This window comes from Lonchura striata, chromosome 25, assembly GCF_050655825.1.
Source record: "Lonchura striata isolate lonStrDom1 chromosome 25, ASM5065582v1, whole genome shotgun sequence".
NCBI lineage: Eukaryota > Metazoa > Chordata > Aves > Passeriformes > Estrildidae > Lonchura > Lonchura striata.
Window position 1 is genome coordinate 4,315,472 of NC_140727.1, and position 12,828 is coordinate 4,328,299.

Genomic DNA, 12,828 nt, shown 5'->3' on the forward strand with positions numbered 1-12,828 from the left:
CCGTGTGTGCCCCCGGCTCCCCCACACCCCACCCGCGCCCCGTTTGTGCCCCCGGCTCCCCCGAACCCCACCCGCGCCCCGTTTGTGCCCCCGGCTCCCCCGTGCCCCGTTTCTGCCCCTGGCACCCCCACACCCCACCCGCGCCCCGTTTGTGCCCCTGGCACCCCCAAACCCCACCCGCGCCCCGTTTGTGCCCCCGGCTCCTCCGAACCCCACCCGCGCCCCGTTTGTGCCCCTGGCACCCCCGAACCCCACCCGCGCCCCGTTTGTGCTCCCGGCTCCCCCACACCCCACCCGCGCCCCGTTTCTGCCCCCGGCTCCCCCGAACCCCACCCGCGCCCCGTTTCTGCCCCTATGGAGCCCCACGACCCCACTCGCCCCTGTCGCCCCCTGGCGGCCGCGCCGCGCCACTGCACCCCACGCAGGGACCCCGAACTCGCGGCGGAACCGCGACCCCAAACCCCCCAAACCCCAAAACCCGCGTGTCCGTGGAGCGCAAAGCCCCCACTGGTGTCAGGCTGCCAGATCCGTGTGCAGGGGGTTAAAGTCCTTTACTTGCCAAGGGCTAAGGCCACATTTTGAGCAGGGGGTGCATGTGTCCCCCGGTCTGTACGTCCACCCGTGTCTCAGAGCACGGACTGAGGTGTGGGGGTTCCCCCTGAGTGGGACCCCCCTGTGTTAAGGCCACTGGGAAGTTTGGGGTGGTCCTGGGGGTGGCCTCAGAACGTCACCCCTCACCCGTGTGTCCACTCCAGCCCACAGGGACCCCCCAGGATCTCCATGGGGGACGCAGAGTGGGGACTCGGGGGGCTGTGGGCGTGGGGACCCCACGGGCACGAGGTGCTACAGGAGGGTGCAGTCCAAATCCGGCCTCTGCCGCTGCCGCCGCTCTCCGGCCAGACGCCCGCCCGCCTGCAGGGACAGGGACAGGGGGACAGGGACAGAGGGACAGGGACAGGGACAGAGGGACAGGGACAGAGGGACAGGGACAGGGACAAGGACAGGGCTGAGTTGTGGGGGGACCTGCAGAGACCCCCCACAACCCCCCAGGGCCATCAGCACCCCCTGGAGTGGGGGTTACCTGTGCTGGGAGCAGCTGAGGAGCAGCAGGATGAGGATGAGGATGAGGATGGTGCTGCTGGTACTCCTCGTGCTGCAGCTGCCGTGCCAGCTCCAGGTCGCTGAGCACGGAGGGCGAGTCCAGCCCCTGCTGCAGGGACAGGGCCACCATGTAATCCTGGCAGGAGCACAGAGAGAGGGCTCAGCACCTCTGGGATGCCCCGTGGAGCCGGGGTGGCACTCGGGTGTCCCCTGCTCGTCCCTCACCTGGTCCACTTGTCTCTGCTGCCGCCGGGGGTCCGGGGGGACCGCGGTGGCCTCCTCCTTGCCCAGGGGGTGGCTGAGGTGGAACTCGGCGTCGCAGAAGCAGCTGTCCCCATCCACGCTGTGCAGGCTCTCCCACACCACCCCCTCCTCCTGCAGGAAGCCCTGGTCCGTCACCAGCAGGTAAAGGTGGCCCTGGGCACAAGGGACGAGGGACAGTCAGGCGGGTGGGTGTCTCGGGGGGGGCCCAGCGGGGTCCGGGGCCGCACCTTGTGCTTGATCATGGTGCTGAAGTGGTTGTTGCGGAAGAAGACGCCGAGCTCGCCCTCGCGGGCGTGGGCCGTGAGCTCGCAGAGCCCGTGGAAGGTCAGCTGCGAGGCCGTGGACTCCAGGAACTGCTCGGCCACCAGCCCTGCGGGGACAGCGGGGCCGTGGCGGGGCTGGGGGCGCCCGGCCGTGCCCCCCGGGCCGGGAGCGGGGTCCTTACCTTGGCTCACCAGGCTGGAGTCGCTGGCGTGCTTGCAGGTGATGATCTTCTCCACCAGCTGGTTGTAGCTGAGCCTGCCCACGGCCTGGACCTGCTCCGGGCTCTGCGGGGCGCAAGGGGCAGGGGGTGAGCTCCTGGTGGGCACGGAGGGGGTCTGCGAGGGATGGGAGCACCCAGTGCGACCTCCTGCCATGGTCAGAGCAGTCATCCACCAGCCAAGGTCCAAAACCCCGTCCCAAACATCGCAGAGGGCTTTGGGTTGGGAATTTCTGGGATCATCTGGATGGCCCCAAACTGGGACACCTCCTGCTAGACCAGGCTCTTCCAAACCCCATCCAACCTGGCTTTGAGCACTCCCAGGGTTGGGCCATCCATCCTCAGCTTGGTCAGGACGAGCCCCAGCCCCTCACAGCAGAGCTCTCCAGCCCTGGCATCACCTCCGTGGCCCCACAGAAGCCAGCAGCCAGGTAGGGGGGCTCACCTGGGGGTCCACCAGCCAGCCGTGGTAGAGTGGGATGTTGAGGAGGTCGAAGACGATGCACTCGGGGGTGTACTCGAAATCTGAGACCCCCGTGAACCTGACGTTGACGTCCAGCCCCGTCGAGAGCTTCGGCAGGACCGTCATGGTGTCGCTGATGTTCTGGGAGGCAGCAGAAACACGGGGGGCAGGGGGTCACTCCTGAAGGTGCCACCCCAAATCCAGCAGCCAGCCAGACAATGGGCTTGGACCTTCTGGGGCTGCTCCTCACCTGCTGGAAGTTCAGCTGCAGCCCCTCCGAGGTGTCCCGGGGTTGGGTGGCCAGGATGCAATTCCCTGCGAGGCAGCGGGGTCACCCCTGCCCCAGCACTGGGGTGGGAATGTGGGGGTCCCACAGGGGTGGGAATGTGGGGGTCCCAGTGGCACTGGGGCGGGAACGTGCGGGTCCCACAGGGGTGGGAATGTGGGGGTCCCAGTGGCACTGGGGTGGGAATGTGGGGGTCCCACAGGGGTGGGAATGTGGGGGTCCCAGTGGCACTGGGGTGGGAACGTGCGGGTCCCACAGGGGTGGGAATGTGGGGGTCCCAGTGGCACTGGGGTGGGAATGTGGGGGTCCCAGTGGTACTGGGAAGGGAACTGGGGTCCCAGTGGTACTGGAGCAGGAATGTGGGGGTCCCAGTGGCACTGGGATGGGAATGTGGGGGTCCCATTGGGGTGGGAATGTGGGGGTCCCAGTGGCACTGGGGCAGGAATGTGGGGGTCCCACTGGGGTGGGAATGTGGGGGTCCCACAGGGGTGGGAATGTGGGGGTCCCAGTGGCACTGGGGTGGGAATGTGGGGGTCCCACAGGGGTGGGAATGTGGGGGTCCCAGTGGTACTGGAGAAGGAATGTGGGGGTCCCAGTGGCACTGGGATGGGAATGTGGGGGTCCCAGTGATACTGGAGAAGGAACGTGGGGGTCCCAGTGCCACTGGGGCAGGAACGTGGGGGTCCCAGTGCCACTGGGGTGGGAATGTGGGGGTCCCAGTGCCACTGGGGTGGGAACGTGGGGGTCCCACTGGGGTGGGAATGTGGGGGTCCCGGTGTTACTGGGGCAGGAACGTGGGGGTCCCAGCAGAGCCCCCACCCCACTCCTGACCCAGAGCAGGGCTGTGGGTCCCCACTCACCCAGATGTGCCATCAGCTCCTCGGCCGTGATCACCTCCTTCTGCGGGGGCAGCTTCACCTGGGGGCGGCCAGAGGGGGCTGAGGAACGTCCCCGGGCCCCTTCCCCTGGGGATTCGGGGTCCCCCCGAGCCCCCCCGGGCCCCGCTTGCCTTCCACTGCAGGAGGAGGATGTTGAGGATGGCCAGGAGCGGGCAGGGCCCGTTCTCGCTCTGCGTCACCACCGGCGTCCGCTGCCCTTTCCAACGGATCCACTTGACGCAGTAGAAATCCTCATCCCGGGAGGGGGGCCGGGCCCGGGGGGCGGCCGGCGGGGACCCCAACTCCCGGGGAGACCCCAACTCCTGGGGAGACCCCAACTCCCGGGGGGACCCCAACTCCTGGGGGGACCCCAACTCCCGGGGGGACCCCAACTCCCGGGGAGACCCCAACTCCCGGGGAGACCCCCATTCCCATGGAGACCCCAACTCCTGGGGGGACCCCCACTCCCGGGGAGACCCCCACTCCTGGGGGGACCCCAACTCCCGGGGGGACCCCAGCTCCCGGGGAGACCCCCATTCCCATGGGGACCCCAACTCCTGGGGAGACCCCCACTCCTGCAGGGGCTGCACCTCAGGGGAGCCCCTCGGGGGTCCCTCGGGGCCGGACCCCCCTTCCCGCTGCCCGGTACTGGGAATTGTGTCACCGGTACTGGGAATTGTGTCACCAGTACCAGGAATTCCGTCACCAGTACCAGGAATTGTGTTCCCAACATTGGGAATTTCGTCACCGGTACTGGGAATTGTGTCACCGGTACCGGGAATCGTGTCCCCAACATTGGGAATTGTGTCACCGGTACTGGGAATCGTGTCCCCAACATTGGGAATTTCATCACCAGTACCCTGAATTGTGTCACCGGTACCGGGAATTGTGTCACCGGTACTGGGAATTGTGTCACTAGCACAGGGAATTGTGTCACCAACACTGGGAATTCCATCATCAGTACCGGGAATTGTCTCCCTGGTACCGGGAATTGCATCCCCAACATGGGGAATTCTGTCCCCAGTACTGGGAATTCCATCCCCTACACTGGGAATTGCGTCCCCAGTACTGGGAATTGCATCCCCAACATTGGGAATTTCATCACCAGTACCCTGAATTGTGTCACCGGTACTGGGAATTGTGTCACCAACATTGGGAATTTCATCACCAGTACCAGTAATTGTGTCACCAGCACGGGGAATTGTGTCACCAACATTGGAAATTCCATCATCAGTACCGGGAATTGTGTCACCGGCACCGGGAATTGCATCCCCAACATTGGGAATTGTCTCCCTGGTACCGGGAATTGCAACCCCAACATCGGGAATTCTGTACCCAGTACTGGGAATTCCATCCCCTACACTGGGAATTCCGTCCCCAGTACTGGGAATTGCATCCTCAACATTGGGAATTCCATCCCCAGTATCGGGATTTCCGTCCCCAACACTGGGAATTCCGTCCAAAGTACTGGGAATTGTGCCCCAAGCACTGGGAATCTCGTCCCCAACATCGGGAATTCCATCCCCAGCTCCGGGAATTCCATCCCCAGTATCGGGATTTCCGTCCCCAACACCAGGAATCTCGTCCCCAGTATTGGGAATTGTGCCCCAAGCACTGGGAATCTTGTCCCCAGCTCCAGGAATTCCGTCCCCAACATCGGGAATCCCGTCCCCAGCTCCAGGAATTCCGTCCCCAACATTGGGAATCCCGTCCCCAGCTCCGGGAATTCCGTCCCCAGCCGCGGCCTCCGGCGGGGGCCCGGGGGTCTCCTCCTGCTCCATGGGAGCCTCCGGCGCTGCTCCGGCTCCGCTCAGGATCCCGGGAATGCTCCGGCCCCGTCCGGGAGCAGCCACATCCCAAACCTCAGCCTGGGGAGGGAAAACGGAGGAAAATACACATATACATACATACATACATATATATATATATTTATATATGTGTATATATGTATATATATACATATACATATTTATATATAAATATATATCTACTTATATATTGATATTTATACATATTTCCATATATAGGTGCATAAATGTACATATATATGTATATATATGTCTATGTATATATATGTATTTATATATGTGTGGAGATATATATGTGTAGATAGATTTTTATATGTGTATATATATAATTATATACTTTTATTTGCATTATTTATATATATTATGTATACATAAATATAGACTTATATATGTTTGTAATAATTTAGAAATATATTTATAAATAATTTATGTACTTTATATTTATATATATAGATATATCTTTATATTATATTATATTATATTATATTATATTATATTATATTATATTATATTATATTATATTATATTATATTATATTATATATATTTATAATTTATATTTAGGTTTATATGTAAAATCTATATATTTTATATATGTGCATATGTGTATGTATATATTTTTATATCTGTGTATATATGCATATGAGTATATATATGTATATGAGCATATATATGTATATATATTTATACATGTGTCTATGTGTATATATATGTACATATATATTTTTTATATATATGTAAATAAATATTATATGTATATAATTAATATATATGTACATAAAGACACATATATATACATATATATGTATATCTACATATATACACATATAATCTACATATATACACCTATATATATATATATTTATGTATATATGTATCTATGTGTATATATATGTCTATATATGTCTATTTGTATATGTACATATGTCTATTTTAATCCAATTTGGCTCATTTTCGCTGGCCTCGAAATTGTCAGGAGATTTGGAAGATCCGTGGCTTTAACAGCCAAGAAAATTGGAAATTTGGCCTTTAAAGGGACAAAGGAATTGGAAATTTGGATTTTAAAGGGACAAAGGAATTGGAAATTTGGATTTTAAAGGGACAAAGGAATTGGAAATTTGGCCTTTAAAGGGACAAAAGAATTGGAAATTTGGATTTTAAAGGGACACAGGAATTGGAAATTTGGCCTTTAAAGGGACACAGGAATTGGAAATTTGGATTTTAAAGGGACACAGGAATTGGAAATTTGGATTTTAAACCAGAAGGAGGTTTGGGAAATGGAGAAAATGTCCAAATTCCCCTTTCCCAGCCTGGGTTCCCCCCCCAGCTCACCAGGAATCTTCTGAGCCCCCAGTCCTGCCACAGCCGGGGTCTTGGGCCCTCTGAAACTCCTGGGGGCAAACAAACAAACATTAATTAATATAAAAAATCACTTTTAAAATAAGCGAATAAATAAATAAGCATCGGCAAATAAAATAATATAGACAATAAACAGTAGTGATAGCGAGTTGACCTGGTAAATAAAGACCTGATAAATAAAAATATTCATTAAATAAATACCAGGAAAATGTTTGGATAGAGAAGCAGATGGATAAATAAATAGGGTTGATAATTAAGTAAATAATACAGATATATACACCCATTTGTTATAATTGACAGACTGATACTGAATACTAAACAAATAAAAGAGAAACTGGCATGAAATTAAATGAAATTACATGAACCAAGATGTAAAATGAGGAAGTGATAATGAAATAAATGAAATTAAATTAAATCAAATGAGATTAAATTAAATATACAGCAAAATGAAATATAATTAAAAAATGAAATAGAATAGAATAGCATAGCATAGAATAGAATTAAATAGAATAGCATAGCATAGACAAGAATAGAATTAAATAGAGTTAAATAAAATTTTAAAATAGAATAAAATGAAATAAAATAAAATAAAATAAAATTAAATAAAATAAAATTTTAAAATAAAATAGAACATAATTAAATAAAATATTAAAATAAAATAAAATAAAATAAAAATAATAAATATAATTACTATATTTAATTTATAGTAAATATAAACACAATGTTTATATATTAATAAATAAAATATACGAATTGTATTAATGATACATTAATACATAAAATAAAATAAAATTTAAAAATAAAATAATAAAATAAAATAATAAAATTTTAAAATAAAATTTTAAAATAAAATAATAAAATAAAATAAAATTAAAATAAAATAAAAAAATAAAATAAAATAAAATAAAATAAAATAATAAAATAAAATAAAATAAAATAAAATAAAATAAAATAAAATAAAATAAAATAAAATAAAAGGCAGTGCCACTGAGCAGGCACCGGGAAGGCGAATTTCAATTCGCACTCTCGGCTCCGCCCCTCGGGGTCCCCCCGCTGCCTTTTCCTTCCTTTCGCTCCCCTAATCCTTGTTTTTCCCTCTTTATCCCTTGTTTATTCCCCTTTTCCCTCTTTATCCCTTGTTTATTCCCCTTTTCCCTCTTTATCCCTTGTTTATTCTCATTTTCCCTTCTTTTTTTCCTTATTTATACCCCTTTTTCCCGGCTTTTCCTTCTTTTTTTCCCTTCTTCTCCCTTTCCCTTCTTTTCCCCCTTCATCCCTCCTTTTTAACCTCCTTTACCTTTTTTCCTCCTTCTTTTCCTTCTTCTCTCCTCCTTTATTCCCTTTTCCTTCTTTTTCTTTCTTCTTTTTTTGTCCTCTCCCGCTTTTCCCTCCTGTTTTCCTTCTGTTTTCCTCTTTAATCCTCTTTTTTTTTTTTTTTTAATTCCTCCGCGCTCCTCTTTCGCTTCTCTCTTCTTCCTTTTCCCCTTTTCCTTTTTTTTTTCTTTTCACTTTTTTGACTTCCCCCTTCTTTTATCCTCTTCCCTTATTTTTTTTTTCTTTTTTATTTTTTCTTCCAGTCCCTTTTTTTCTCCTTTTCGCCTCTTTTTTTCCCCCTTTTTTCCACCCCCCCTTTTTATCCCGGGCCTGTTTTCCACCTGGCGAAGGCGGATTTAGGGCGGGGGGAGGAGGAGGAGGAAGAGGAGGAGGAGGAGGAGGAAGAGGATTAACGTTGGAATTTTGGGGTGCAATAAAATCAATAAAATTTGGGGGGTGGGGGAGGGGGGTCACCCCTGTAAATTTGGGGGGGGTTGGGGTGTGCCGGGTTGGGGGTCCCGGCAGAATTTGGGGTTGCTGGGGAGGGTCTCTGGGGTTCCGGGGGGGGTCACGGGAGGGTTTTGGGGTGGAAAAAGAGAATTTTGGGGACCCCCGAGCCCCCCCGGCGCGGGGGATGCCGGGAAGGGCCCCGCCCCCTCCCCAGCGGCCCCTGCGGCGGGGGGGGAGGGGCGGGGCGGCGGACTGGGACGGACTGGGACGGACTGGGACGGACTGGGACGGTCCGAGCTTGGACTGGGACGGTCTGGGACGGACTGGGACGGACTGGGACGGACTGGGACGGACTGGGACGGACTGGGACGGTCCGAGCTTATACTGGGACGGACTGGGACGGACTGGGGCGGACTGGGACGGTCTGAGCTTATACTGGGACGGACTGGGACGGACTGGGACGGTCCGAGCTTATACTGGGACGGACTGGGACGGTCTGAGCTTATACTGGGACGGACTGGGACGGACTGGGACGGTCCGAGCTTATACTGGGACGGACTGGGACGGTCTGAGCTTATACTGGGACGGTCTGAGCTTATACTGGGACGGACTGGGACGGACTGGGACGGTCCGAGCTTATACTGGGACGGACTGGGACGGACTGGGACGGTCTGAGCTTGGACTGGGCCGGACTGGGACGGTCCGAACTTATACTGGGACGGTCCGAGCTTGTACTGGGACGGTCTGAGCTTGTACTGGGCTGGACTGGGACGGTCTGAGCTTATACTGGGACGGTCCGAGCTTGTACTGGGACGGTCCGAGCTTGGACTGGGACGGTCTGAGCTTATACTGGGCTGGACTGGGACGGTCTGAGCTTGTACTGGGACGGTCTGAGCTTGGACTGGGACGGACTGGGACGGTCTGAGCTTATACTGGGACGGACTGGGACGGTCTGAGCTTATACTGGGCTGGACTGGGACGGTCTGAGCTTGTACTGGGACGGTCCGAGCTTGTACTGGGACGGTCTGAGCTTGTACTGGGACGGTCTGAGCTTATACTGGGCTGGACTGGGATGGTCTGAGCTTGTACTGGGCTGGACTGGGACGGACTGGGATGGTCTGAGCTTGTACTGGGCTGGACTGGGATGGTCTGAGCTTATACTGGGCTGGACTGGGACGGTTTCAGGTCATACTGGGCTGGACTGGGATGGTCTGAGTTTATACTGGGCTGGACTGGGGTAGCCTGGGTTTATACTGGACTGTGCTGGGTCCTACTTGGCTGTACTGGGTTATAGTGGGTTGTACTGGGTTATAATGGTCTGTACTGGGTTACATTGGGCCATACCGGGTTAGATTGATCTGTACTGGGTTAGACTGGTCCGTACCGGGTTAGACTGGTCCGTACCGGGTTAGACTGGTCCGTACCGGGTTAGATTGGTCTGTACCGGGTTAGACTGGTCTGTACTGGGTTAGACTGGTCCGTACTGGGTTAGACTGGTGCGTACCGGGTTAGACTGGTCCGTGCTGGGTTAGACTGGTCCGTACTGGGTTAGACTGGTCTGTACTGGGTTAGACTGGTCCGTACCGGGTTAGACTGGTCCGTACCGGGTTAGACTGGTCCGTACTGGGTTAGACTGGTCCGTGCTGGGTTAGACTGGTCCGTACCGCATTACGCCAGGCTGTACTGGGTTAGACTGGTCCGTGCTGGGTTAGACTGGTCCGTACCGGGTTAGACTGGTCCGTACCGGGTTAGACCGGTCCGTACCGGGTTACGCCGGGCCGTACCGGCGCTGGGGCCGTGGATCGGTGCCCTCATGGAGCGGTTCGTGGCGGGGAGCCGGGCGGCGCTGCAGGTACGGGGCCGTGACGTGTTCTCCCTGTGAAACCTCACGTTTTGGGGCGACGGCCAGCCCCGAACTCAGAACCAATGGCCTGAAGCCCTCGGTGCTCCCAGGGCTCCCTGCACGTCCCGGGCCTCACCTGGGGCTCGGGCGAGTTTTCCTGGAGCGCTGACGCGCACCCCAAACCCCTGAGGCGGATCCCGGCCAGGCCCAGGGGTGCCAGGAGCCCGCCCAGAGGGTGCAGTCAGTGGGTGACACCGGTGACGAGTGGCTCCGGGGACACTGCTGAGGGCAAGGTCGGAGGTTTCTGGAGGACGGGGCCGCGCCGCTGCCGTGCCCGACATCCTCCCGTCCCCGCAGGACCACGTCCGGCAGCAGCGGGAGATCCACGTGGTGATGGGCAACGAGGCCTGCGACCTGGACTCCACCGTCTCGGCGCTGGCCCTGGCCTATTTCCTAGCCCAGGTGAGGCTCGGCCGCTAGCCCGGGGACCACCGGTGGCCTGGGGGGGACGCCTCACCAGCCGTGACCCCCCTGCTGCCGCCGCAGACCGCCCCGGCTCCCAAAGCCGCCTTCGTGCCGGTGCTGAACATCCCCCGCGCCGACCTGGCGCTGCGGACGGAGACGACGTTCCTGCTGCGGGAGCGGGGAATCCCGGCCGCCGCGCTCGTCTGCCGGGATGAGATCGACCTGGGGCGGCTGCACCACGCCGGGCTGCTCTCCCTGACGCTGGTGGATCACCACGTCCTGCCCGGGTGAGCCGGCGGGGTGGCACGGTGGGGACAGCCAGGGACACCCACTCAGAGCCTGGCTTGATTCTGCCACGCAGGGTGGGTGGAATTGATTCATCTCCGGGGAGTTTTTAGGGGGGGAACAAAACCAATATGGGGGTTCCCAGGCTCTGCCAGGTGTGACCCTTCTGGTTGCCCACCAGTGCCGACGCCGCCCTGGAAGAGGCCGTGGTGGAGGTGGTGGACCACCGGCCGCTGGAGCGGCACCGCGGTGCCCCGTGCCGGGTGACCGTGGAGCCCGTGGGCTCCTGTGCCACGCTGGTGACCGAGCGGATCCTGCAGGGCCCCCCGGGCGTGCTGGACGCGACCACGGCCGCGCTGCTGCACGGTGAGCGCGGCGGGGTGCCGGCTGAGCCCCGGGGATGGGGACGGTGACAACACGGCCCCGCTCGTCCCCACAGGCACCATCCTGCTGGACTGCATCAACCTGAGCCCGGCCGCGGGCAAGGTGACGCCCAGGGACGTGGCCTGCGTGTCCCTGCTCGAGGAGAGGTTCCCGGAGCTGCCGGCCCGCGACGCTGTGTTCGGAGCCCTGCAGGCGGCCAAGTTTGATGTCACAGGTGTGTGTGGGCGCCAGGGCAGCGGCACCCAGGTGTGTCCCCCTCTCCTTGGGACGGGACGGTGCCCTGGGCCTCATCCCCTGGCCACCTCCCAGGGCTGACCACAGAGCAGATGCTGCGGAAGGACCTCAAAGTCATCTCCAATGACGAGGCGGTCGTTGGCATCAGCGGCGTCTTCGAGGATCTGGAAGTGAGACTTGGGGCTGAGGGGGAAACTGAGGCAGGGAGTGGCACGCTGGGGACATCACGGTGACGCCGAGGCCCCTTCCCTCTGTCCAGACATTCCTGCTCCGGCCTGGCTTGCTGCAGGACCTGGAGGCTTTCTGCCAGGCCCGTGGCTACGCGGGGCTGGTGGCCATGACCGTGTCCTTCAACGAACGCCACGAGCCCACGCGGAAACTCGCGGTCTACAGCGCGCAGGAGCCCCTCCGCAGCACGGTGAGTCGGGGGGCCGGGCTCGGACATCTCCGGGCTGTCCCCAGCTGTGCTTTGCCCCAGAAGCTCCCGTTTTTGGGGGTGCTGGGCAGGTCCCAGCCCCACGCTCGCTCCCCCGCAGCTGTGCCAGGCGCTGGAGGAGGCGACGGCGCCGCCGCTGCTCCTGCGGCCGCTGCCGAGCCCTTGGCCCTGCGTGGCCGCCTACGCCCAGGGCAACGCCGTGGCCGCCCGCAAGAAGGTGCTGCCCATCCTGCGGGCAGCGCTGGGGGGTCTGGGGGCTGCCGGGGGTCCCGAGGAGGAGGTGGTGCCCCCGCCCACCCCCATGAACAGCCTGGTGGAGGAGTGTCCCCTGGCGCAGGCCGTGCCCCCGCTGTGTCCCCAGGACGTCCTGGAGCGGGTCAGCCGCATCGCCGTGGGGCAGCCCCCCGGCTCCCCGAAGTAGCAGCAGGCACCTCGTGGCTTTTTGAGGTCTGGATGAGAGGTTGGGGTCCCTGGGCAGGCCCCCGGTGGGGTGCCTGGGTGTGGGGCGGGGTTGCAGCTGCCTTTTTTAGAGCTCAGCTCCCGGTCCTTGCCGTGGTTTGTCCCCCCCAATGGCTCCCCGTGCCCCAGTGGTCGCCAGGGTGGCTTTTTGGGGATGCCACGGGCAGCAGTTGCACCCCCTTAATGAAGGCGTTGGGGTGGGGGAGTTAACGAGTTCTTGGGGGGCAGCGGGGGGCCCCAGAGGGTGGGTCCGGACATGCAGCCGTCCAGAAGTGTCAGTTTTCCAAGGATTAAATTTCCCTTTTCTTCCAGTTTTGAC

At 56.5% G+C, this 12,828-nt stretch overlaps 3 protein-coding genes across 5 annotated transcripts; 2 read left to right on the forward strand and 1 right to left on the reverse strand.

Annotated features, from left to right (window-relative positions):
* Window positions 1-532: 532 nt before the first annotated feature.
* MINDY1 (MINDY lysine 48 deubiquitinase 1) lies at window positions 533-8,614 on the reverse strand. 2 transcript variants are annotated; one of them, XM_085560774.1, is made up of 11 exons: window positions 7,937-8,614; window positions 6,613-6,671; window positions 3,605-5,341; window positions 3,456-3,513; window positions 2,560-2,624; window positions 2,292-2,450; window positions 1,811-1,913; window positions 1,593-1,735; window positions 1,327-1,518; window positions 1,082-1,237; window positions 533-912 (listed from the first exon to the last, which is right to left on the reverse strand). In XM_085560774.1, exons 3-11 carry the CDS (start codon window positions 5,252-5,254, stop codon window positions 844-846), a joined length of 2,595 nt encoding a protein of 864 aa, XP_085416900.1. In that variant the 5' UTR covers window positions 5,255-5,341; window positions 6,613-6,671; window positions 7,937-8,614; the 3' UTR covers window positions 533-843. The 2 variants fall into 2 exon arrangements, with proteins under 2 accessions (XP_085416900.1, XP_085416901.1); XM_085560775.1 differs by lacking the exons at window positions 6,613-6,671; window positions 7,937-8,614 and having other exon boundaries at window positions 3,605-3,832; window positions 3,957-4,904.
* Window positions 8,081-9,151, forward strand: LOC146765419 (uncharacterized; the record flags this gene model as incomplete). The annotated part of the gene is made up of 1 exon (XM_085560777.1): window positions 8,081-9,151. A coding segment is annotated over one exon (1,071 nt), but the record flags the coding sequence as incomplete, so codon positions are not given.
* PRUNE1 (prune exopolyphosphatase 1) lies at window positions 8,638-12,820 on the forward strand. Of its 2 annotated transcripts, none has more exons than XM_021542083.4 (8): window positions 8,638-10,255; window positions 10,604-10,708; window positions 10,793-10,998; window positions 11,178-11,362; window positions 11,436-11,594; window positions 11,690-11,784; window positions 11,874-12,032; window positions 12,151-12,820. In XM_021542083.4, the coding sequence occupies exons 1-8, from the start codon at window positions 10,217-10,219 to the stop codon at window positions 12,469-12,471; spliced, it is 1,269 nt and encodes a 422-aa protein (XP_021397758.3). In that variant the 5' UTR covers window positions 8,638-10,216; the 3' UTR covers window positions 12,472-12,820. The 2 variants fall into 2 exon arrangements, with proteins under 2 accessions (XP_021397758.3, XP_085416902.1); XM_085560776.1 differs by having other exon boundaries at window positions 8,638-9,649.
* Window positions 12,821-12,828: the final 8 nt, after the last annotated feature.

Bases quoted from the DNA above. Each gene is read 5' to 3' on its own strand.
- MINDY1 (XM_085560774.1), bottom strand. From the start codon at position 5,254: ATGGAGCAGGAGGAGACCCCCGGGCCCCCGCCGGAGGCCGCGGCTGGG. The intron at 1,519-1,592 runs GTGCGGCCCCGG...CCTTGTGCCCAG, and splicing joins GCACCATGATCAAGCACAAG to GGCCACCTTTACCTGCTGGT. The intron at 1,238-1,326 runs GTGAGGGACGAG...TGCTCCTGCCAG, and splicing joins AGCAGAGACAAGTGGACCAG to GATTACATGGTGGCCCTGTC.
- PRUNE1 (XM_021542083.4), top strand. From the start codon at position 10,217: ATGGAGCGGTTCGTGGCGGGGAGCCGGGCGGCGCTGCAG. The intron at 10,709-10,792 runs GTGAGGCTCGGC...CTGCCGCCGCAG, and splicing joins TGGCCTATTTCCTAGCCCAG to ACCGCCCCGGCTCCCAAAGC. The intron at 10,999-11,177 runs GTGAGCCGGCGG...GTTGCCCACCAG, and splicing joins GATCACCACGTCCTGCCCGG to TGCCGACGCCGCCCTGGAAG.